General features: G+C 51.2%; 1 protein-coding gene across 1 annotated transcript in view; it reads left to right on the plus strand.

The window, feature by feature from the left end:
• The first annotated feature begins 4,087 nt into the window (after positions 1-4,087).
• Positions 4,088-26,144, plus strand: part of LOC142312595 (ovostatin-like) — a 297,827-nt gene continuing 275,770 nt past the window's right edge. The window contains exons 1-5 of the mRNA XM_075351587.1: positions 4,088-4,308; positions 14,306-14,507; positions 15,804-15,960; positions 18,252-18,304; positions 18,696-18,716. Coding sequence (XP_075207702.1) covers positions 4,088-4,308; positions 14,306-14,507; positions 15,804-15,960; positions 18,252-18,304; positions 18,696-18,716 — 654 coding nt within the window. The remainder of the gene's footprint in view (positions 4,309-14,305; positions 14,508-15,803; positions 15,961-18,251; positions 18,305-18,695; positions 18,717-26,144) is intronic.

Here is a 26,144-nt window from a genome sequence, read left to right on the forward strand (position 1 = left end):
TCAAGGTCTTTACTCACAGTTCTTGTCAAGGCCTGCAGGAGCCTTTGGACTGCTGGGACCACCGTCAGGGACCTCCGCCGATCCCGGGTAGATCTGGGGGTAAATGCCAGTGCACCCCTCTAATTGTGTCCTTTCTCAGCTGACTTCACTAGCCTTGCCTTTTGTGGCTGAACCTGACTCGGCCTCCACTGCAGCCTCCGGGCTGGGAGCTCGCCTGTCGGTATTTGCCCCTTTTCCAGAGATTCTTGCTGTGGGCTTTGGTCCGGGGAGCATGCAGCTTTCCCTGGACCTCGGTCTTTTAACCTTTGGAGATGACTTCTCCTCCTCCAGTGACTAGGGACTGTCCCCTGATGCAGCTTGATCCCTCCACCGATGTTCCTGTGGAACAGGCCACCAGCTCTGAAGCTATCTGTGGCCCTGGAATCCCTTCGTTTCCTGCTTGGTGTCACCTGGACCCTCTGAGTCCCAGGGTCTTCACCAGGAAGTGTCACTTTCTTCTTTCTTTAGCTCCTGCCTGACTAGAGATCTTTTTCTACTCTCTGTTTCTCTCCTTCTCTGTTGCTTTCTTTCTCTGTGCGGACACTCTGAACTCACAGAGCTCCTTTCTCTTTCACAGCTACATGCTGTCTCCTCACTCTCTCACTCTCTGAGGTAAACTGAAACTAACTTGACCTTCCCTTCTCTATCTGTTCTCGGGTGGCTCCTCCCACCTCCCCAGTTGCTAAGCTACCACCCTGTGGGAGCAGGGATGGGTCTTACGGCCCCTCCCAGCATGCAGCATGGGAGGGTTGCTGCCACTGTCCCTGGTCCCTGTGTGTGCCTAACAATGGGTGTAGTGTAGTTTTACCTGTGAACTGGCATGTACCCCTTTCCTTACCCAGGATGGGACATCACACCTCTGACTGGGGTGCAATGTCTCTGTCACTGGACAGTCTGTCCACATTGCCACAATGTGAACAGACTAACGTTCATCAAAATGAACAAGTCGTGGATCCACAAGGAATTTACTATCCCTGTGTCATCCTGGGGAGAGTAAATGCTTGTGGAGTTGGAATGTGCTTGATGCAAATCAAAACATCCTGTTTGCAACTAGGGCACAAGTGCTGCCACTGATGGGGTGTCTGTGTGGCCCAATTTTTGGAAAAAAGGGAGACTCCGCTTGGAGTAACCCTTGCTTGCTGTGTTTTTAAAAATGATCCAAGATGAACAGAGCTGGGATCAGGAAAGACTTTGCTACCTACCCCGGTGTCATCCTGGGGACGGTTAAGTATGGCGTATTTTTGAATGTGCTTGATGCAAATCTAGCTGTGAAGTGTACAACTGGGGCACAACTGCTGCCACTGAAGGGGTGAGTGTCTGTGTGGCCCAATTTTTGGAAAAAAGGGAGACTCCGCTTGGAGTAACCCTTGCTTACATTGTTTTTAAAAATGGTCCAAGATGAACAGAGCTGGGATCAGGAAAGACTTTGCTACCTACCCCAGTGCAATCCTGAAGACGGAAAAGGATGGCGTATTTTTGAATGTGCTTGATGCAAATCTAGCTGTGAAGTGTACAACTGGGGCACAAGTGCTGCCACTGAATGGGTGGGTGTGTGTGGGGCCCAATTTTTTGGAAAAAACGGAGACTCCGCTTGGAGTAACCCTTGCTTGCTATGTTTTTTAAAAGGAGCCAAGATGAACAGAGCTGGGATCAGGAAAGACTTGGCTACCTACCCCGGTGTCCTCCTGGGGACGGTTAAGTATGGCGTATTTTTGAATGTGCTTGATGCAAATCTAGCTGTGAAGTGTACAACTGGAGCACAAGTGCTGCCTCTGAATGGGTGGGTGTGTGTGGGGCCCAATTTTTGGAAAAAACGGAGACTCCGCTTAGAGTAACCCTTGCTTGCTGTGTTTTTTAAAAGGAGCCAAGATGAACAGAGCTGGGATCAGGAAAGACTTAGCTACCTACCCCGGTGTCCTCCTGGGGACGGTTAAGTATGGCGTATTTTTGAATGTGCTTGATGCAAATCTAGCTGTGAAGTGTACAACTGGGGTGTGTGTGGGGCCCAATTTTTGGAAAAAAGGGAGACTCCGCTTGGAGTAACCCTTGCTTGCTGTGTTTCTAAAAATGATCCAAGATGAACAGATCTGGGATCAGGAAAGACTTTGCTACCTACCCCGGGGTCATCCTGGAAACGGTTAAGAATGGCCTATTTTTGATTGTGCTTGATGCAAATCTAGCTGTGAAGTGTACAACTGGGGCACAAGTGCTGCCACTGAAGGGGTGAGTGTCTGTGTGGCCCAATTTTTTGAAAAAAGGGAGACTCCGCTTGGAGTAACCCTTGCTTGCTGTGTTTTTTAAAAGGAGCCAAGATGAACAAGTCATGGTTCAGCAAAGACTTTGCTACCTACCCCGGTGCAATCCTGAGGACGGAAAAGTATGGCGTATTTTTGAATGTGCTTGATGCAAATCTAGCTGTGAATTGTACAACTGGGGCTCAAGTGCTGCCACTGAAGGGGTGGGTGTGTGTGTGGCCCAATTTTTGGAAAAAAGGGAGAACTCCGCTTGGAGTCACCTTGCGGTGTTTTACATGATTTTAGAAGGGCATGCCATGCCTATATCTGTGTCTCCTCCTCTTTTTCCTTGTCCAGCTCTTTTGTTTTCGCATGAGTATATGTCCTTGTCACTTTCCCATGTGTTTGTGTTGTGTTGTGAGTTGTTTGTCACCTTTTGGACACCTTTGAGGGTGTTTTCTAGGTGTTTTTATGTGTTTGTGATTGCCTGCCATTGTTTCCTATGCGGTTCGAGTTCGGTTCGTCGAACGTTCGCCGAACTGAACTCGAACGAGACCTCCGTTCGACGAACCGAATTTCGCTCATCTCTACTATTAACGCAAGTTTAACAACCCGACATCAGTGTTGTTCCACTGCCTGTAGAAAAGGTCACGTTACAGTATTCATCTTGAATAATCAAACCAAAAAATGGGAAAAAGAGGGGGTAAGGGCCGTTGGCGAGATGGTAGTGACAGTGGTGGTCGCCCAAGCAGTGTGATCGAGCCAAATAAAAAGGTTCCTGCTTTATCGACCTCTGACTTCCTATCCCAATTTTCTTCTGCACGTGGGAAAGCACTCTTGCGCCCTGAACAGTGCGAACAGGTAACGAGTTGGATAGCAGAAAATGCCTCCAGTTACTTGCCGAGTAGCAAATCCCAAGGGTCCACACAGACAGACTTGAGTAGCCCAGAGGCTGGCCCATCGAATCCTCAGCCTGGTCATCCTTCCTCACACACAACATCAATATTCTAAGGAAACATATGACACCAAAGCAGGTTACTCTGAGGAACTGTTTATGGGATCCTTTGTCCTTTCATGCCTCTCACCACGCAACCCCACCAACGCAGGTGAGGCCGTGGTGTGCAGTGATGCACAAGAGATGAAGGGTCTAGCTGCAGCTGTCCGGGCGCGCGAAGTGGAAATGGCCTCGGAGGAGCAGGTAAGCAGAAACCCACGCCCCTATGCTCCCCAGGAACCGGCCTGCCCGGCTGAGGGGGTCCGGCCTACCCCCGTCCGCCACGGCACTTCCCTCGTCGCCCGTGGCTGCAGCCAACGCCCTGACCGACCCATTGGCTTGACCGGTGGCAGCGGAACCCGTATCATCCGCGGAGGAGGACCCAGTAACTGGGACCTCAGGCCTTGCATTCACCACTGCCTCGGCACCCGCCCCGGCCCCGAGCCAGGCCGCAACCCCAATGACATCTCCCCCGGCCCAGAGTCCGGCCGCACCGGTGATGACGTCGGCTCTGGCTATCCACCCGGCCGCAACGGAGGCGGCACCAGACCTAAAGTCTATCCCAACTGCAGCACCAACTGCTCCCAAACACCCCGACCCGGCTGAGGAGCAGCCGGAGTGCACCTGCAGGGAAGCGGAGCAGGCCACTGATCAGTGGGGCACACGGCAGTATGTAAGGCCAGTCGTAGCCGGCGCCGAGGGCATCCGATTGGGCCTGGCTCTTGAGCAGGAGGCGGAGCACGGAATCCGTGCCCCGTACTGGGAGCGGCAGCAGCAGCTATGCCGGGAGATAGCTGCGAGAGAGAAACGCAAAGCAGATATGCTTGCCCGCACTTATGAGGAGAAAGACTGTCTGCAGCAGGCTACCTTCCAGGCTCGGGGCCCGACTTACCGAGCGCAGGTCCGCCATTTCGATTCCCAAAAAAGATGGGGATTTATATATGAGCCGGGACTGGAAGCCGAGATATTTGTGTCCCGGAGTGATGTAGCCCTCACCTGCCAACTGGCCATCCAGACAGGAATCTGGAACCCGGAGATATGGTCAGTTACACCAGGCATTGTGGAGAGCGGGGGTGGTTTGCCCTTGATGTGAAGAAGTGGATCGCAGTCAACGAGCAGCCATGTCTCGCCTCCCACCGTCACCTGCATGAAAAAGAGTAAAAGGTAGCTAATCTCGGCTATCCCCTTTCCCAGTTAAAAATCCAGCTTTCCCCTGTTTATTATTGATGGACCAAGGTCTCTGGACTGGTAGAGGCCACCCAAAAACTCTCTTGGGTCATTGTACATAACCCCCATCTACCTTCTTGTTATCCCACTACAAGGACTGCAACACCCGCTGGAGAGGACTGGTTGGAGGAAGGGCCTACGGTAGAGTTGGCTGAGGCCCAGTCACCAGCAAAACCGGTGGCTAACCTCCAGGCCAGAGGGTTACGGAACTTTGGGACTCTTTGGGGTGGACTGGTGGAACTTCAATAACGTCATCAGAGACATCAACCGGAACTTGGGGTGGTATGACACCAGGGCAAGAGGTGGGACCACAGGTTGAGGTGTTTTGGGTGGTGGGTTGAAAGGAGGAGATGTTGTTTGCAACGTTTAAGAAGTGTGCCTCCCTATAAGGGAAGAAATGTTCATGTTTTATTATGTGTTTTGCCAATTTTTTTTTACATTTTTGCAGATGCAGTTTAAATAAACGTTAGTGGCCGGACAGCCTGATGACGGGCTGTATTCCACCAAGGGGGAGTGTGACGCAAAACCAGGTGCAGGACTCCATCCTCCTTGGCATACCAACACAAACCCACACCCTTGTACATAACACCAGCCAGCAAAGCCTAGTCACCCCCCATGACAATAGGGACACACCAGTGGGTGGGACCAGGCGGATGGCAGCGCCCACCTAGGGGTCCTGAGGTGTTCTGGGAGGGAACAAGTGAGTTGGAGTCTGGGTCAGACAAGAGAACAGTACTGACAGTTGAAGAGAGAGGAATGTGGAGTGACAGCAGAGTCAGGGGTTGGGGCCCCTGGACTACTGGACTACTGACTAGGTGGCAGATGGCAGACAGGACCACAGGCAACGGAGATCCGGTCACGGGAGACCTTAAGTGGACCGGGGCAGGGTTGTAACCCTCCGGTGCCGACAGCAGGAATCTGGTCCGGAGGCCGTTCACAGTCGGGGTGCCTGGACCCTAGGGTGAGGAAGGTTTCAAGCCCCTTGTCAATTAGCCAGTCGGGGACAAGATTCCATGTCTTGTCCCACCAGCAAGCCCAGAGAGCAAAACGGAAAGCCCAACGTGGGGAATAGGGTGTTCATCAGAACCCACAGAGATCCCATGGGTCAGATTTCGTGGGCCACAGCTCCTAACATACAAAGTTACCGGGAGTGGACTTCCCCCGTTTCAAGCGGAGTTGTCCTGTTGAAGACACAAAAACTGAGTGCAGGAGGAAGGGACCCCTGTTTGCTGTACCAGGGTGTGGGACCCGAATACACCCGCCGGAGGTTACCAGTCACTGGCAATTTGGTTTACCACTGGACTCTGCGTGAATTTCTTTGGAACTGTGAGTACACCTCTCTTGCCCGGTCCAACCCTGCATGACAGTCTCTGCAGCATACTTTCCCATACACCTGGGCCCCGGGACAACACCTCCAATACCTGTGGAGGGGATACCATCCTGCTGCCCCACTCCATCAGCCCCGGGCGTCCCATATCCAGGCAGCGGCGGTACTACCAACTCTCACTGCAACCCACGGGATGGCGTCACTGACAAACTTTTCCCCTATAAATACACCCTTTCTACGGTTGTGAGGGCCGCACGAGCCCGGGTCCGGCTACCACTTGAGTCACAGTAACGAACCCGGATCCGAGCACCCCCTTGCAGTGGTCTAACCCCCGTCCGCAACACATTATGTCGCAGGGGCTTACTAATCAGAAGAAGTGCCGGACATGCTGCGGGGATTAGCAGATTCGCAGGGCTCTGGTCTGTCAGTTGTAGACTACTGACGCACCCCAGGGCTTTGGGGTACTCGATCCTGGGCAGTATATTTACTGGGATAGTTTACTGGATGGCCGTTGCCCGATTCCATGACCCTTGCTTGAAAGGGGTTATGTACATGGGAATGATAATAAATTTTTGTTGTGACACCACCTGTGGTGTGCGGCCAGGTAGAGGGCCTCCGCTGCAGAGTTCTTATCACCGGGGGTCGATGTTGATTGCAGCCAAGATGGAGTCACTCCCCACAGGTGGAGTGGTTTCCCCGGGAGGGTGGTCGACTGGCTGGGAGTGGGCCATGGGCACCAGAGCGCGAGACGGCGTCGTCGGTAAATAATAGAAACAAGGCAAGAGGTCCGGTTCATGTGTTTTACTCACTGGTTAGGAGATTGCCCGAGAGTGGTTCACTGCTAGCAAGTCTCTGGTTATCCGATGAAAGTTCCAAGTGGTTACCGGTGTCAGTGTAAATGTCCTGTTTGTCCTCGCTGTCCAGGGACTGGCAGAAGGAACCTGGGCCGAGCTCCAGCTCCCAGGCCCCCTGCTCCACAGAAGAAAGGTGAGCTTTGTCTCGTCCCACCAGCACTGGTGCTCTCCTGCACCTAGTCTGGTCTCAGGGGACGTCCCTCCAAGAGAAAGCTCACTATGTGTCATGGCTACCTCCTCTTATACCCCATGTGGCACCCGCCACCCAGTGGTTGTCCTGATGACCGGGAAGTCCCACACTACTGGATGGCTAACTCTCCCTGCCCACCCCAGTCCACTCGCCCCTGTGGGGAAGGCACCTAACTGCATTTGTAATGTGTCTGGTGTGAGCACCGGCAAACCACCTATCGCTTACCCCAGATAGATACTGCTCCTTAGCTCAGTTGCAGTACCCTCTAGCGACCAGAGCCTCAGGGGCGCTACACTACCAATGTGCCCGCTGGATTTTTCTTTGTTTTTTACCATACAGCTATTAGCAGAAATTTGCTAGATAGTGGCTAGTGATGAGCGAGTATGCTTGTCACTACTCGGTACTCGCACGAGTATCACTGTACTCGGGCTACTCGGCGGGTACCGAGTAATTTCGCGATACTCGTGCTGTACTCGTGGTCTTCATCCCTGCATGTTGGCGCTCTTTTGAGAGCCAGCCCTCATGCAGGGATTAGCTGGCAGACAACTGCAATGCCACAGCCCTGTTAGTTGTAGAATTGCAGTGATTGGCCGGCCCGCACAGCGTGACCGAGCAATTATACCGGCGGGTGCGCTGTGCTCTGCACACAGCCATCTCGTATTTCCTGCTTTCCCCACCCACAGGCGCCTATGATTGGTTGCAGTGAGACGCCCCCACGCAGTGAAATAAATAATTAAATAATTAAATAAACCGGCGTGCAGTCCCCCCAATTTTAATACCAGCCAGATAAAGCCATACGGCTGAAGGCTGGTATTCTCAGGATGGGGAGCCCCACGTTATGGGGAGCCCCCCAGCCTAACAATTACAGTCAGCAGCCGCCCAGAATTGCCGCATACATTAGATACGACAGTTCTGGGACTGTACCCGGCTTTTCCCGATTTTCCCTGGTGCGTTGGCAAATCTGGGTAATAAGGAGTTAATGGCAGCCCATAGCTGCCACTAAATCCTAGATTAATCATGTCAGGTGTCTCCCCGAGATACCTTCCATGATTAATCTGTAAATTACAGTAAATAAACATACACACACCTGAAAAAATCATTTATTAGAAATAAAAAACACAAACCAATTCCCTCGTAACCAATTTAATAAGCCCCAAAAAGACCTCCAATGTGTCCGGCGTAATCCACGGACCTCCAGCGTCGCTTCCAGCTCTGCTGCATGCAGGTGACAGGAGCTGCAGAAGACACCGCCGCTCCTGTCAGCTTCACACAACAACTGAGGTGAGTAGCGCGATCAGCTGCTGTCAGTCAGGTAACTCACGGCCACCGCTGGATCCAGTGGTGGCCGCGGATAACCTTAGTGACAGCTCAGCTGATCGCGCTATTGTCTTCATTAGCTGTGTGAAGCTGACAGGAGCGGCGGTGTCTTCTGCAGCTCCTGTCACCTGCATGCAGCAGAGCTGGAAGCGACGCTGGAGGTCCGTGGATTACGCCGGACATGGAGGGCTTTTTGGGGCTTATTAAATTGGTTACGAGGGAATTGGTTTGTGTTTTTTATTTCTAATAAATGATTTTTTTGTGTGTGTGTGTTTATTTACTGTAATTTACAGATTAATCATGGAAGGTATCTCGGGGAGACGCCTGACATGATTAATCTAGGACTTATTGGCAGCTATGGGCTGCCAATAACTCCTTATTACCCCGATTTGCCAATGCACCAGGGCAAATCGGGAAGAGCCGGGTACAGTCCCAGAACTGTTGCATCTAATGTATGCGGCAATTCTGGGCGGCTGCTGACTGATATTGTTAGGCTGGGGGGCTCCCCATAACGTGGGGCTCCCCATCCTGAGAATACCAGCCTTCAGCCGTATGGCTTTATCTGGCTGGTATTAAAATTGGGGGGACCGCACGCCGTTTTTTTAAATTATTAATTAATTATTTATTTCACTGCACAGTATACACACACCCACCGGCTGCTGTGATTGGGTGCACTGAGACACCTGTCACTCAGCGTGGGGGCGTGTCTCACTGCAACCAATCATAGGCGCCGAAAAGCAGGGAATACGAGATTGATTAATGAGCGGCCGGCTTTTTCAAAAGAGGAAAAGCCGCCGGAGTTTAGTGAACAGCTGTGCAATGCCGCGGCAGTGATCGGGGAACGGTAAGTATGAGAGAGAGGGGAGACTGACCGACAGACTGTGAGAGGGGGACAGACAAGACAGAGAGACCGACAGACAGAGAGAGACAGACAGAGCTAGACCGACCGACGGACTGAGGGAGATAGAATGAAAAAAAAAATGACCGACATCGCTAGTAAAAAGCACAAAACGTGCGTTTTGGACATCGAAGTGCCACACAATGTTTTTACGTAAAATCTTTCATGTAATAATCTCAAAAAGTAACATACACCAGCTCTATCTCACTATTGGGTATGTGCCCTTAACATTTCCGCCATGAAAATTCATTTTGGTGTCATTTTGGAAGGTTTTCTGGTGAGTCCGTAAAAATGGCGTAAAACTCGGACAAAATTGTTCACAGCTGTGACTTTTGAGTGATAAATGCTTCAACGGGTCTTCCCCATGCTGTTGCCATGTCATTTGAGCACTCTTCTGAGACTTTTGTGACATTTTTAGGGTTTCTACATGCTGCCGGGGGGTCATTTCAGAAAAATACTCGGGTCTCCCATAGGATAACATTGGGCTCGGTGCTCGGGCCGAGTACACGAGTATCTTGGGATGCTCGGCCCGAGCCTCGAGCACCCGAGCTTTTTGGTACTCGCTCATCACTAATAGTGGCCTTTGTTTGTATTGTGAACATTATTAATTTTTCCGTGAAACATGTCACCAAACCATGCCTGATGAAGAGACCTGAGTAGTCTCGAAAGCTTGCTATTATTACCATCTTTTCAGTTAGCCATTAAAAGGAATCAACCACTGAGGACTTCGGTTCTTTTAAACAATTTTTTTCCAAATTTAGAGAAATCTTTCAAGGGGTATTCTTAAATTTGATTAGTAATTGGTAATTTAATAATTAGATCAGAACGTCAGCCAAATTCTTAAAGGGGTATCATAACACAACCACACCAAGTAGAAAAACCCCCCATAAAATTGATAAACTTTATTAATAATCCAAAAAACACAAAGAGTGCACACTAAAGCCCACTTTACACGTTGCAATTAGTTGTACAATCGCATTTGCGATGTGACACGCCCAGGTTGAATACGGGATCTTATGAGATTGCACGTAGGTCGTTCATTTGCTGTCACACGTGCGTTAGTAGTCTATGTTAAATTGATCAATTTTGTGTGCGATTCTTTAGATCATGTGATCTGTGACGTATGCATTGGGCACCTTTTTTTTTTTTTTATTTATTGACTTGCCAAGCGTGTGTAATGTGTAGGGATGCGTTTTTACTATGTCATCTGCCATTCAGCTCTGCTACATGGCCGCTGACAGCAGACACAGACAGCCATGTAGCAGAGCTGAATGGCAGATGACAGCAGACACAGACAGCCATGCAGCAGAGCTGAATGGCAGATGACAGCAGACACAGACAGAGCCATGTAGCAGAGCTGAATGGCAGATGACAGCAGACACAGACAGCCATGCAGCAGAGCTGAATGGCAGATGACAGCAGACACAGACAGAGCCGCACTGTCAGAGTGAACTCGGGTGAACTTCACCCGACTTCATTGTCATGCTGCGGCTCTGTCTGTGTCGCGTCCTGATTAGCGGTCACCTGTGAAGGGCTCATCGGTGACCGCTAATCTCCTAAGTGACTGAAGTTAGCAGCCCTCTCTCATACTCACCAATCCCCGATCCCCGGCACTGCACGGCGTTCACACTGCTCCGGCGGCTTTTACTGTTTTGAAAAAGCCGGCCGCTCATTAAACAATCTCGTATTCCCTGCTTTCCCCGCCCACCGGCGCCTATGATTGGTTGCAGTGAGACACGCCCCCACGCTGAGTGACAGGTGTCACACTGCACCCAATCACAGCAGCCGGTGGGCGTGTCTATACTGTGTAGTGAAATAAATAATTAAATAATTAAAAAAACGGCGTGCGGTCCCCCCCAATTTTAAAACCAGCCAGATAAAGCCATACGGCTGAAGGCTGGTATTCTCAGGATGGGGAGCTCCACGTTATGGGGAGCCCCCCAGCCTAACAATATCAGCCAACAGCCGCCCAGAATTGCCGCATACATTATATGCGACAGTTCTGGGACTGTACCCGGTTCTTCCCGATTTACCCTGGTGCGTTGGCAAATCGGGGTAATAAGGAGTTATTGGCAGCCCATAGCTGCCAATAAGTCCTAGATTAATCATGTCAGGCGTCTATGAGACACCTTCCATGATTAATCTGTAAATAAACAGTAAATAAACACACACACCCGAAAAAAATCCTTTATTAGAAATAAAAAACACAAACATATACCCTGGTTCACCACTTTAATCAGCCCCAAAAAGCCCTCCATGTCCGGCGTAATCCAGGATGCTCCAGCGTCGCTTCCAGCTCTGCTGCATGGAGGTGACCGGAGCTGCAGAAGACACCGCCGCTCCGGTCACCTCCACGCAGCTAATGAAGACAGCCGTGCGATCAGCTGAGCTGTCAGTGAGGTTACCCGCTGTCACTGGATCCAGCGGTGGCCGCGGGTAACCTCAGTGACAGCTCAGCTGATCGCGCTACTCACCTCAGTTGCTGCGTGGAGGTGATAAAAGCGGCTGGGGGGCTCCCATAACGTGGAGCTCCCCATCCTGAGAATACCAGCCTTCAGCCGTATGGCTTTATCTGGCTGGTTTTAAAATTGGGGGGGACCGCACGTCGTTTTTTTTAATTATTTAATTATTTATTTCACTACACAGTATAGACACGCCCACCGGCTGCTGTGATTGGGTGCAGTGTGACACCTGTCACTCAGCGTGGGGGCGTGTCTCACTGTAACCAATCATAGGCGCCGGTGGGCGGGGAAAGCAGGGAATACGAGATTGTTTAATGGGCGGCCGGCTTTTTCAAAACAGTAAAAGCCGCCGGAGCAGTGTGAATGCAGTGCAGCGCCGGGAATCGGGGATCGGTGAGTATATGAGAGAGGGGGATAGACTGATATGGACAGAGAGTGAGGGACAGAGATAGTGACGGACTGACAGAGATTAGTGAATGACAGACATTGTGAGGTGCTTCAGAATGCAGCTTTTCAGCTGCGTTCTGAAGCGGACCTTTTTTCAGCTGCGGTGCAGAGCGCACACCTGCACACATAGCCTCAGACATCAAAATCGTATGAGGGATGTCACACGTTACAATTGACTAGGTTCGTGCAACAAAACGTTCAATTCTAGAGAAAGATACGATATGTTTGCGATCAACGGTTTTGCGTTTAATCCTGATCGCACGTAGGTGTCACACGCAGATACCTCACAAACGATGCCGGATGTGCGTCACTTACAACTTGACCCCAACGACAGATTGTGAGATATATTGAAGCGTGTGTAGCGGGCTTAAAACCAAGTCATTTGATGCATATATTTAGGTCACAGGAAGGGCCCCGGGCACATTCCCTATTCTCCCCCTTCCTGGCTGCGGAGGTTGGCACCCTAATTCAAATATGCAGTGGCGCCCCCGCTCAACGTGGACTGGCCCTTCAGACCCTATACTATGAAGCTTATCAGTGCTGCTAATCTATGTGGAGGCCTTAAAGAATACACAGTGAGATTCCCACACACACATCGAGGCACTCCCATAGAGGCTCTCCTTAGATGAAACGTTCAAGATAATAACCCTCAGTATGTTAGATAAGCCAATCCACCATTATCTGGTGAAGTCCAGATTCAGCAACCTGTTAACAAAATAGTTGGCTTCTTGGCTTAAAAAGGCACAGTCGTTATTTATATGCAACAAAGCCTATGAGATGTATCAAGTAGATAAAACAGCCAAATGGCCAATACTTAGCCACATTTAGTAGCTCACTGCCCGACGCGTTTCTCCCCCAGGACCAGAATTGAACAGAGTTCAACGGAGTTGAATCACAAAAGTGACAGAATTATAATTGTGTCATCAAGGATCAATCGGTACTCCAATGAGGTACTCTTATCAATCAGAGATCATGCTGTTTAGGCATAATGAAGAGCGCACGCCGGCAATGCAGTGGGTGTTGCATATAAATAACGACTGTGCCTTTGACTCGCCCACCCCAGGGCTATGAGACACCCGGTGCCGGGCCGGACTAGTCCGGGGGTAGTCAGTGGTGGCGGGGCCCGACTCCGTGGCCCTGGTGGGTGTCAGTTTAAATATGGCTGGTGACTTGGGGTTTGTGTTCGTGACGCCACCTGTGGTATGCGGCTATTAAGCCGCCGCTGCTGTGTAAGGCCTCCGGGGTGATGATATGGCACCAATGGTGGTACTGCTCCCCACAGGTGGAGCGGTGCCCCGGGGACACTGTTGGTGCTCGTGAGAGTCTATGGTGTTGTGTGGATAACATGGTGCAGGGCCGACAGGCAATGAAAGAAACAGGCACAAACAACAGTCTCTTTACCGTCTCCTCTTTTACTTCACAAACGGTTAGTCCTGGGAGACCGTTACAGGTGGTAGAGGGCTCCGGCCGGCCTGGAAGTAACGGAGATGTCGTTTTGGCCAGCTGAGTATGAGGCCTACTCCTGTTCTTTTCTTTACTGTGCTAGGACCCTGCTCTCTGGATTTAGCAATGGCCCTCTTTCTGCTGGGACCGGTGGTACGTCTCTTTCCTTCTGTGGTAGGCTGCACAGACCCTCTCTGGTGCTTCTCTGCTGGAGTCCACACCGGGCCCTGATGATGCAGCTGTACCTTCGGGCTGTTTATGGGCCAGGTGCTTGCAGTTCTCCTGCCCTTCGGATTCGGCTACCAGGGAGTATTTTAGGCCCTGGTGGCCACAGACTCCGATGTCCGAGTCTCTTCTGTGCCTCTCTGCTCCTCCTGTTTCACTGGGCCAAGCTGTTCCAGCTCTAGGCCCCAGTTCCACAGGACAGCACACTCTGCGTCTGCACTCTTTGCTTTCTCCTACAGACTGAACACTACTTCCTCCCTCAGGTCAGACTTAAGGGATGCTCCCTGGAATTCCAGGTTCAGAGCTCCCCCTGCTGGCCGGAGGGAGAACTGCGTTGGATGTTAAACTTACTGGCCAATAGATCTCCCAATTACCTCCAGGCTCAGCATTAACCCTTTGGGAGGGCAATGCTGTTGTGGCGACCAGGTCCTGGGGCGCCACACCTTTTTAAACCAAGAACCGTGGCACTGGACCCGTGGAAGCAATTTGTTGCGAAACGGCCCGCCGTCTTCCGGCGTTGTGTGTATCCACCTCCCCCACCACCTGTATCCCCACCTGAATATGGATTAAAATGAACTTGACATCTTGATCCTTATGGAGTGCGACTTCTCATATCTTTTCATGGACTGTTATATTCTCTATCTACAGTGTCCCCAGCAACGAAACAAGAATCAATTATGCCATGATCGTCTCAGTCAGACATCAAAGTGGAAAGACAGGACAAGTCTGCGTCTTCATTGACTGCGAAGAGCCCGTCCAGTTGGAGGTTGCATTTGAATACCAAAGCACCAGCACTTCAATATTCAGCGAGGCGGTCACCTCTAGGTTTTTCAAATGCGGATTTTTTGCAGTAAGTGATTATATATCAATTAAGTAACCAAAGAAAATATTATTCATGGGGTTATATATTCATGAAAAAATTGACTGAAAATTGAGATAGGTTTATGATAGTGTCTGTCTTTTCTGTAGGAACATTGGCGTGTTTGTCATGTAGCTTTATAATGCTTAATGTGCGGTTGGGTGAAAATATATTTCCTAGTGGTCTCCCAAGGATGCGAATAATAAAGGATAAAGTTCAGATCCCCAACCGATTCTTCTTAATTGGTAGCAGTTCACATACAGGACATCATGAATAAGACAAGCAGTTGGCTCATAGGTAATGCTATCAACGCGTTTCGAGTGTGTTTTCACCCTTAATCTATCATGCACACCCGAAACGCGTTGATAGTGTTACCTATGAGCCAACTGCTTGTCTTGATCATGATGTCCTACATGTTAAATCCTACCAATAAAGAACAATAGTTGTTGAGCCCGACTTCATCCATTACTATTTCCATTTTAATGACTGTGGCGTCGCTGATGTCCGAGCTCCATACGAAAGTGACCTTGCAATTGTGATGCGCTGGATTGCCCATAAATTTCCAAGGATGCTTTATATCTCATGCACAAAACACCAGATCATCAGGGATTTTATTATTAACTACTATACTTTCCGAGAACACAAGGGAAAATAAAGGGTCACTCTCAGTTTCACAAATAAGTCAAATTGTCAAGAGGTTGGAAAAATAAGAAGTTCTCCATATATTTTTACTTTTTGATTTTGTTTACTGTCCAATATGCTTTTTAAAAAGATGACAGAACAAGCATAGCGCTTATAAGCTCTTTCTTATTGAGCTTGTAAGTACTGCATTACAGCTAGCCGGGTCACTGGAGCTCCTGATCTTGTCCAGGCTCAGTCCCACTGAGCTCCTCCAATACTGCGGAGGAAAATCTGCCTCATATAGCCGCACTGGAGGACAGACACTTCAGGCCTGCAGTGCGACAGTGCTACAGGTCTGACCTGTCAATCAAGCAGGAGTTTCCATTCCCAGCAACCAGGAAGTTGGGTGACGAGGGTGCGGTGTGCTCCAGAAGAAAGAAGATAAATCAGACCCATTAATGAGTAACCATTACACTGCCTTAGACTAACAGATTTATCCATTGATTCCTAAATTTTCCTGGTCTCCAAAAGGCTTTACCCATTGACCCCTAACCCCAGCACGTATTTAAGGGGATATTTTAACTATAGACTGAGAAATGGAGTTATTTCATCTTACATTAATAAAAAGAAAATGGAAACAACTTGACCTCTATTATGTCTTCTCAGGTTCCCAAAGTGGAATCCGAACAATTAGCTAATGTGACCTTTTCGGCTATTGGAGCAACAGTTGATAAAAGGGAACGTAAGACTGTTGGAATTGACTATTATAGAGGAAATTGTTTTGACCAAATAGAAAAAATTGTGTACTTACAAGGAGACACAGGTGAGTGAAATAACTCCTCTTCTTCATTTTAAAGCCTAGTTTCAGATTCCCAAAGTTCTATTTTGGTCCATTGTCTCATGGCCCACTTCATTACTGATGGGTGGTGCTTTCTAAGGCTTTTGTTCCTGTTTTCTAACAATAATTGTAGATCACATAACAATAAAGTCAAATATTGAAATGAAGTTAAATTTCCATCACAATGCTGCAACTTTAGTGAGATGTCATCATGGTTGCAGTATTCTCCTAGTTTTATGCGGGCTTTACACGAGACGAGCTATCGTGCGATTGCACGAGCGATCGTACCCGCCCCAGTCGTTTGTGCGTCACGGGCAAATCGCTGCCCCTGTCGCACAAATTCGTTAAACCGCCGTCACATGCACTTACCTGCTGAGTGACCTCGCTGTCTGCGGCAAACATCCTCTTCCTGAAGCGGAGGGCGGAGATGAGCGGGACATAAACATCCCGCCCACCTCCTTCTTTCCGCATAGCCGGCGGGTGCCGCGGGACACAGGTAATCTGTGTTCATCGTCCCCTGGGTGTCACACGGAGCAATGTGTGCTACCCCGGGTACGATGAACAACCAGCGCCATGTTAAATAAACAATATTTTAAAACTTAGCGACGAGTACACGACTCACGATTTGTGAGCGATTCTGTGTCGCTCGGAGGTGTCACACGAGACGACGTCATGAACGATGCCGGATGTGCGTCACGAAAACCGTGACCCCGACGATGCATCGCATGACACTCGTCTCGTGTAAAACCCGCATTACTCGAGCAAATGTTGCTCTTAAATCTTGGCATAATAGGTATTCTGAGCAAAAAGGATACTATGTGCTATACCCAGTGCAAAGTTACCTTAGAGGCAAATGACTGGCTGCAAAGTCACCTCCAAATGGTGTTGTCTTTGTCATGTCTTGGGTTTGGGACTCAAACCGGTCCCTGAGCACATGCTGATTGCATTTTACTTTTGCTTCTATTCTTTTGGTTAGCATATGTTTTCATTTTCTCTGTCCTATCACATCCCAGGTGGGGCTATTTATACTCTCAATATTGATGATTTTCTTTCTCCCATTACATCCCAGGTGGGGCTATTTCTACTCTCCATATTATCATTTCCTCTGTCCTATCACATCCTGGATGGGCTATTTATACTCTCGATATTGAACATTTTCTCTGTCCTTTCGCATCCGGGGTGGGCTATTTATACTCTCGATATTATCATTTTCTCTGTCCTCTCACATCCCGGCTGGGGTTATTTATATTCTCGATATTGATCATTTTCTCGGTCCTATCACATCCCTGATGGGGCTATTTAGACTCTTGATATTGATCATTTTCTCTGTCCTTTCACATCCTGGGTGGATCTATTTATAGTCTCGATATTGAACATTTGCTCTGTCCTATCACATTCCAGGTAGGGTTATTTATACTCTCGATATTGATAATTTCCTCTGTCCTATCACAACCCGGGTGGGGCTATTTATACTCTTGATATTGATAATTTTCTCTGTCCTATCACATTCTGGGTAGGCTATTTATACTGTCCATATACAGCATTCTCTGCTGGCTATATTTCTATGTAGATCATTGCTAAGGAGTTCCCGCCCTGCTGCTTAGGAATTAAGCAAATCAAAAAAAGTCCGTGGAGCCTGTGTTAGGCGTCTCGACACAGAAGGAATTAAGGCAGAGGCCAGTGTTGTTTTCTAAGTGTATTTTCTTTTGCCTTTCCTACACCTATCTTTTGTTTTCTGTTAGGTTGTTAGGAGTTTACCCTTGTTTGCCTTTATTATTTCTCCTTTCTCCATTTCTGCACATTTTGTGTTTTCATACCTTGGATCCTTATCTGTCAATGCATGCTTGCCTTATCTTGATTTATAGTGTTAGCAATCTCCCTTCTAGTTCCTCAGGTGGTACGAGAGACAACTTAACGGCCTTTCAGGTAGACAGGTTTGAGTTGTGGGTTTCTAGTTGTGTGGCTAGGGATATTCCAGTCTATGTAGTAGCCATTAGGGTGTTGTGCAGCTAGGGATACTAGTCTGTACAGGAACCAGTCGGGTGCAGGTGTGTCTGCAGAGGTTATATTACCTCTTTGCCCATGTTGGAATATATAACTGCAGAACAGTCTTCTGCTGGACCATCCTTGTGTCAGAGCTTTGGCCTCCAAAGTAATTTCCAACTGAAGTCGTCTTCTTCTGGATCTTACATATGTCAGAGCCTAGACCCACAGTAAGATATTCTGCTACTATTGGCCATACAAATTGATATTTTACTACTTTTTTGTTCTTGCAGTGCGATGCAGAGTGTTTTGTCTAGATTCTGACTTGAAACCTGCTAAGCAAACGGTAAGAGAAATTATACTTATTACCTTTTAGTTTTTGCTGTTTGCTCTCGTTTTCCTTTCCAATGGAATTTTACTGTAAAATCATATTAGACTAGAGAACAATTTGCAAATGTTTGTCTAAGACGATGTAGTAGAATTACATTTGTATGTATACATCTTATCCTCTTTACCTTTGTCTCTTGGCTCGTGGTGCATTAAATAATAAACTTCTATATAAATGAAATTTGTTGTTTATTTTTTTTTTGTGAAACGTTATAGTCAACTTCGTTATTGGTCTTATCAGATTGAATAAATTGTGGGTGAATTGGGAGTTACACATGGAACTCTATGTAATTCTTTATATTTGCATTTCATGTGCTGATAACTAATGAGTTTTCTTTCCTATTTTGCAGTTCAGCAGAGTCTTCTTGGTGGTAAGAAATCAATGACTGCCCTGACCTTGTTTAGTATTATTTGGTGTTATTACTTGCCTGGACTCATACACATTGGGTTCACATGTACCGCTCTGAGAAGGGCTCGGCTGCTCCGCTACTCCGGGCCGAGCCGCTCAAGTCCGGGCTCGGGTGGTCGGTGGCTCGAGCGCCTCTGGACTGGGGGCCACGTCGCTCTGTTAGCCAGACTGGCGGTGTCGGGTGGGGGGTCATGACGCCACCCATGGTTCGTGGTAATATGGTGCACCACCGCTGCAGATGATGGTGGGGCTCCCGGGGCACAGTGTGATGGCACGAATCCTGTTCGTGACGCCAGAAGAGTCGATGTGTACCGCCCTGAGAGGGGCCTGGTCTGCTCCGCTACTCCGGGCCGAGCCGCTCGGGTCCGGGCTCAGGTGGTCGGTGGCTCGAGCGCCTCCGGACCGGGGGCCACGTCGCTCTGTTAGCCGGACTGGCGGTGTCGGGTGGGGGGTCGTGACGCCACCCACGGTTCGTGGTGATATGGTGCACCACCGCTGCGGATGATGGTGGGGCTCCCGGGGACGGTGTGATGGCGCAGCCTTGGTGTTAATCCCTCCGTGGGCAGGGGCGGTGTGTCCCAGGGCCCGGTGGTGGTGGGACAGGCAGTGCTGGGTAGCTTGACGCGGTGCAGGGGGCACGCTGCGGTGCTGTGCCCGGGTGGCACTGTGGTACTCACTATTAAACAGGCTCAGAGTCAGTGGTAAACCAAAGTTCGGGTACGGTCGGGTTCCGCAGACGGCTGCCGGTGTCCCCTGTGGGGTTGGTGGTGGCCCCTTTCCCTTGCACCTGTGTAGAACATTCGGCTGCCCTGCCTGAGCAGTGGTAGCTCGCTCCCCAGCGGTTTGGAGGCCGAGGGAGCCCTCTGTTGCCCGCAGGCGCTGGCCCTTCGGGTGTTTGGCCCTTGGCGGTGGCCCTCACTCGGAACGGTGGGCTGTTGTCTTCTGTCGGGACTTGGGTGTGGATGAACCCGTGAGGTCCAGCCAGCAATCAGCAAATTTGCCTATACTCGGTGGGTTCTGAGCTAGGATAGGGTCTGAGTACCCGGTACTTGGTGCTCCAGTAAAACGGTTGACTAAACATTCAGGGCTGGCGGGCTCCAACCCTCAGCCGGTCCCTCCAGTTCTGCCGGTTGTCTACCGGGATGACTGCAGACGGCCACCACCGTCTGTCTGCCTGACGTTTGACTTCAGCTGTGGCACCTCCTGCCACCTTCACTGTCTCCTCAACTTAACTCCTCAACTAAACTGACTGAACTTCCTGCCTTAGGACAGTAGTCTCCTCGGTGGGCATGTCTTTCTGCCTGGCTCCGCCCACCTGGTGTGCTCTACTCGCCCTGAGGGAGGCATCAGGTCTCCCTTTCGGGTGACGGTTGTGTCCTCACCGGGGTTGGGGTGTGTGTGCCCTGTGTAAGGTGTTACTACCTGTGACCCCTGGGGGCCAGGGCGTCACATTCCCCCTTAGTTTAATGCAGACCGTCCGCGGGCTGCCCGACCGACTCATGTTTATTTTTCTGTTTTTGTCTGAAATGGTAAAAAGGGAGAACAATACAAGTATACTAACATTTTTACAACTTCAAGGTTTCTGTAGGACTTCCCATAACGGGAGACATTTTGCTTAAACGTTGCATAACGGTAAAACATTTTTATTAATACGGGAACGGTTCATGTCCTTCCGCCTTTCCCACCCAAACAACCTAGCCTTGATGCTGCCCCTAAGAAACAAGCAGCACCCCTTTTCCCCAGTCCAAAAACAAGAACGGGGCTAGGTCACCCAGGCGGGAACGGGTTCGGTGCGGCGCACCCGGCTGTCGTCAAGGGCTCCCTGGAGGATGGTCACCGGTCCTGGTGGTGACCGGACCCCAGCCTGCTCTGCTGCGGGTCCTTCCTCCAATCTGCCTCTCCGGAGGCTAACGGGACGGGAAGGTATGTAAAAGGGACAGATTGGGACACTATTTACAAGCCCAATAGTTTTTGGGTGGCCAGCAAGTCCACGGCCTTGTCCATGAGAAGTCCCTTATGCAACGGGGGTTAACGGGGCAAAACGAGGGTCAAACAAGTCCCAACGGGGACGTTACTTCTTCTCTTGGGCTGCGATTTCCTGGCCCACTTGGCTCTGTCGCCGCTCCCAATACGGGGGGGCTTGAACGCCCGGGGTCTGTTTCTGTGGGGGTCTGGCCCAGCTGGCGCTCCCCAGTGTCGACCATGATCGGCACTCTCTGAGGGGAGCTCCGCAGTGTCATGGCTGGCTCTGCTGCTTTGCAGCGGCCTCCCCGCGGTACCTCGGCCGAGGCCCGCGACCCGGGAGCGGCCTGGTGCGCCTTTGTGGCCCTTTTCTTGGTCGCGCCCTTCAGAACGGCAGTTTCTGGAGCGGCGGGGGTCACTTCGGGAACAGGTGCTGTTCAGGAACTTGTCTCCCACGGCAGCAGGCACGGTGCAGCAATCTCGAGCAGCAAGTCGGGGCCAGCCTCCTCAGACGGCTCCTCGCGGGCGCCTGCAGCAGACTCCGCCACCGATGTCGGGGGTGGGGATCCGGGTGACGAGGCAGCGGTCACCGGTATGAGCAGCGGAGGAGGCGGTATGAAGGGCAGGAGCAGACAGAGTCCCTCAGCCGCAATGGCCGGTCCCTCAGGGACAACAGGGCATGGGTCGCCTTCCCACCTCTCCAATGCCGCCATCCTCTCATGGACCCGCACGGCAGCCGCTATCCCCGCCATCTGCGCCGCCCAGTGCTCCACTAGGAGGTGTACCTGTTCCTGGAGGCGGCAGCACATCTCCGCGGTCCGGGCCTCGACCCACGCTGCGGTTCCAGGCGCGGTCTCCGGGATCTCGGGTTGTTGAGCGGAGTGGCCATGCTGCTGCTGTGCCAACGGGTTCCAGGAACGGAATGGGTACGGAGTCCTGGTGTCCCCGCTTCTTATCTTGGAGGTTACATGAGGAGCGTCCTTCACCTCCGCTCCCCCTTAGTTTTTCGCTAGCACTCCTCCTACCCGGGGGCGGGGCTTCTCTCTTCGCCCCTTCACTGCTCGGGAAGACGACTCGAGCGGGAAACTTTGGCGCCAAGATGGCGGGCTTTCACATTTTTCAGCAGGACGCCGCTGACGGGATCTTCTAAGGCGCACTTCCACAGGTAAGTGGACTGTCCGAATCCTGTTCGTGACGCCAGAAGAGTCGATGTGTACCGCCCTGAGAGGGGCCTGGTCTGCTCCGCTACTCTGGGCCGAGCCGCTCGGGTCCGGGCTCAGGTGGTCGGTGGCTCGAGCGCCTCCGGACCGGGTGCCACGTCGCTCTGTTAGCCGGACTGGCGGTGTCGGGTGGGGGGTCGTGACGCCACCCACGGTTCGTGGTGATATGGTGCACCACCGCTGCGGATGATGGTGGGGCTCCCGGGGACGGTGTGATGGCGCAGCCTTGGTGTTAACCCCTCCGTGGGCAGGGGCGGTGTGTCCCAGGGCCCGGTGGTGGTGGGACCGGCAGTGCTGGGTAGCTTGTCGCGGTGCAGGGGGCACGCGGCGGTGCTGTGCCCGGGTGGCACTGTAGTACTCACTATTAAACAGGCTCAGAGTCAGTGGTAAACCAAAGTTCGGGTACGGTCGGGTTCCGCAGACGGCTGCTGGTGTCCCCTGTGGGGTTGGTGGTGGCCCCTTTTCCCTTGCACCTGTGTAGAACGTTCGGCTCCCCTGCCTGAGCAGTGGTAGCTCGCTCCCCGGTGGTTTGGAGGCCGAGGGAGCCCTCTGTTGCCCGCAGGCGCTGGCCCCTCGGGTGTTTGGCCCTTGGCGGTGGCCCTCACTCGGAACGGTTAGCTGTTGCCTTCTGTTGGGACTTGGGTGTGGATGAACCCGTGAGGTCCTGCCAGCAATCAGCAAATTTGCCTACACTCGGTGGGTTCTGAGCTAGGACGGGGTCTGAGTACCCGGTACTCGGTGCTCCGGTAAAACAGTTGACTAAACGTTCAGGGCCTGCGGGCTCCAACCCTCAGCCGGTCCCTCCGGTTCTGCCGGTTGTCTACCGGGACGACTGCAGACGGCCACCACCGTCTGTCTGCCTGACGTTTGACTTCAGCTGTGGCACCTCCTGCCACCTTCACTGTCTCCTCAACTTAACTCCTCAACTAAACTGACTGAACTTTTTGCCTTAGGACAGTAGTCTCCTGGGTGGGCGTGTCTTTCTGCCTGGCTCCGCCCACCTGGTGTGCTCTACTCACCCTGAGGGAGGCATCAGGTCTCCCTTTCGGGTGACGGTTGTGTCCTCACTGGGGTTGGGGTGTGTGTGCCCTGTGTAAGGTGTTACTACCTGTGACCCCTGGGGGCCAGGGCGTCACACGCATGTCCTCTAATCATCCATTATTATGGATCCGTTAGAGATTCGTGTGCAAAACAACTTTTTTGTCCGTTGTTAAATAATGGATGTTGGCTGGATCAGTTTTTAACATGTATAGTCCATGGAGAACAGATCCAATAGCGGATTGCTATTTATCATCCATTCGTAATGGATCCATTAAGAAATCAACGGATCCGTTACAAATACAAGTACAATGGATGGCTAAATAGCAATCTGTTAACAGATCCATTGACCATAGACTTCCATGTTAAAAAACTGATCTGGCAGAAGTCAGCTCTCCAACCGATCCATTCTAACGGATGACTACAGGATGTAGTGCCGATGTCCCCGCAGGGACGCCGACTTACTCACCACCCCGGCCGGGTCCTGTACTTCTCTGCTGCCGCATAGCCTCCCTTGTGTGCTGCTTCTTTCCGATCCCGAGCCCTGTACATGTGTGACGCCCTGGCAAAACCAGGTTGTCACAGAGCTTGCACAAATCCACCAAAATGCAGGCCATTCTCCTCTTTGACACCAACACAGTCCCCACACAGGTATAAACCAGCCAATCAGGCCTCTCTATCCCCCCCGGACAAGGGGAGGGATCGAAAAGAGCTTAGGAAGTGACAGAGCAAAGTTCAGTTTCAGTTTGAGCTGTAGTCAGTGGAGAGCTCCCTGGAGAGGGTGGTAGTCGGGGTTGGAGCCCCGGACCACCAGATGACTGGACTAGCTACGCTGACCAGGTGGCAGTGAGGGCCACAGGCGACGGAGATACAGTCGTGGGGAACCTGAGATAGACCGTGGCAGGGTTGTAGCCCGCCGCTGCCGAGAGAGGGGATCCGGTCCGGAGGCAGTTTCAAGTGGACTAGTCCAGACAAGAGGGACAGACAGAAAGTGCAGAAGAACGGGTCCCTGGCTGTATATATGTGTGTGGGACCCGAATACAACCGCTGGAGGCATCCGGTCGCTGGCAACTTGGTTTACAATACAGACTGTGTTTACTGACCGTCCAAATGAGCACCGACTCATCCAGCACCACGACAATAAACTGTGAGTTGCCTGCTCCTTGCAATCCCTCACTGTTCCCTGGGCCCTGGGACTACACCTCCCCTACCCGTGGAGGAGATCCCCCCTTGCTGCCCCGCTCCATCAGCCCCGAGCGATTCATCACGAGGCAGCGGTGGTGTTGCCAACTCTCACTGCAACCCACGGGTGGCGTCACTGACAAAGACTCTATCCCCTGTAAATAACCCCTTTTCACTCGTGGGCGTCGGACGGCTGCGCGAGCCCCAGATCCGGCTGCCACTAGAGCCACAGCAACAGCCCGGATCCAAGCGCCTAGAGCGGCCCCCTTGTTATGGTCTGTCCCCCACCCGCGACACATGTTGCATAGGGTTCCCGGGAGTGCACATAAGATGCGCGCGCACTGGCCCTCCTCTTAAATAATCGGTGCACCAATTCCAGGAAATGCCTCTTATCCTATGGCTGTGAGGTACTGTGTATTTAAGGCATCTCCCATTAGGTGAGGTGCCTGCGCAATGCCTTTAGTTATTGAGTCAGTTTCAGTCTGCTGCCTAGCTAGTTGTCAGGTCCTGAGCTCCTGTCTTGTTATCCTTGTGCCTGTCCCCAGTGCCTGCCTTCCCATACCTGTCTATCACTGCCGTACCCATCATTCCTGTCCAAACTTGGCTTTCCGGCCTGCCTCAGTCACCCCGCCTATAGCTGTCTATACCTGAGTCCGTCACCTGTCCTGGGGGTCAACTGCCATAGTCCCGGTCACTACCCTGGGAGTGGTACCTGGCGTCCGCCTCAAGATGGGTACTTAGTTAAGCCCCTGCCACTAAAGGGTAAGCCCAGCTCCACTAACATCACCAAACCCAAGGTCAGACTGAGATCCTTGCGCCCATACTCTGCTTGTACTGAGATATAAGGACATTTACATATAATCGTTGTCTTTATTTATAAGACATAGTAGTCATTCTGCAGTTACTTCATTCTTGCCAGTCTTCAGGCAAGCCTTTTGGGAGGACTAAAGTGCCATCGAAAATTTACTCCCATAACCACTGTCCTTCTCAAGGCTACATCCACTTTATGCCTCCTCCACCACGCCTGAAAGCCTCTTCGATGACCCTCCACAGATTTCTTCTTCCAGAAGTGCTGCTCCCCTAAAAGTTTTGGAAAATTTAGTAACTGTTCAAGGAGTCTAAAAAACATACTGTAACTTGAAATCCTTAGGCAATATTTTTAACAGGACCCATAGGGACCATATGCCCTCTATAATCCTCTTTTGTTAATCGTTGGGTGTTTTGGCACCAGGACTCGGGGGTGAGTGCTATTTCTCTACCCCCATAGTTAGTCCTCTGTAATGGTTCAACACACACTAGAGGGAAGTGATTGACTTCAAAATCATCTATAAATAAATTAGTCTTTTTTGTAGGACCTTTTGGGCTTTTAGGGTGTCACATCCTGAGCCAACTGGAGGTGGTTCAGTCTCATCCTACCAAAATTTTCAAAATACATGTGCCGCCCCTGTGCCAGCAGCCGGCGCTGCTCGGATCCGAGGCCTACGGTACGGCTCGAGGGGTTCCCCGGACCCGGGGGTCTCGCAGTCACTACGAATAAAAGGGAGACGGATTTGTACGGGGTTGATTGTAGAATGTCTGTGACGCCACCCACGGTGTGTGGTGAAGTGGGACACCACCGCTGCTGTTGTGGGATAACCAGGGGAGATGTAATGGCAGCCAGATGTTAACCCCTCCGTGGGAGGGATGGTTGCCTCGGGGCCCAGTGTCTCTGTGCAGGGTAAGGCGACAGCAGGGGCCCGCACGCCCGGATGGACCGGTGAATAGTTGGTTACTCACTATTGAATATATCACACGAGTCTTTTGGTAAACCAAGGTGCTGGTGGCCTGCCGCCGCGGCCGGTTGTACTCAGGTCCTCTCACCCGGGCTGGTGATCTTTGTCCTTTCCTCTGTTTTGTGTATTGTGGGCTGCCTGGTTTGGAACTCAGGAGTCTGCTCCCAGCTTGTTGTGTGCCTAATAGCCGTGCCCGTAGACGCTGACCCGTGGGAT

The sequence above is a fragment of the Anomaloglossus baeobatrachus genome, chromosome 5, assembly GCF_048569485.1.
Source record: "Anomaloglossus baeobatrachus isolate aAnoBae1 chromosome 5, aAnoBae1.hap1, whole genome shotgun sequence".
Classification (NCBI taxonomy): Eukaryota; Metazoa; Chordata; class Amphibia; order Anura; family Aromobatidae; genus Anomaloglossus; species Anomaloglossus baeobatrachus.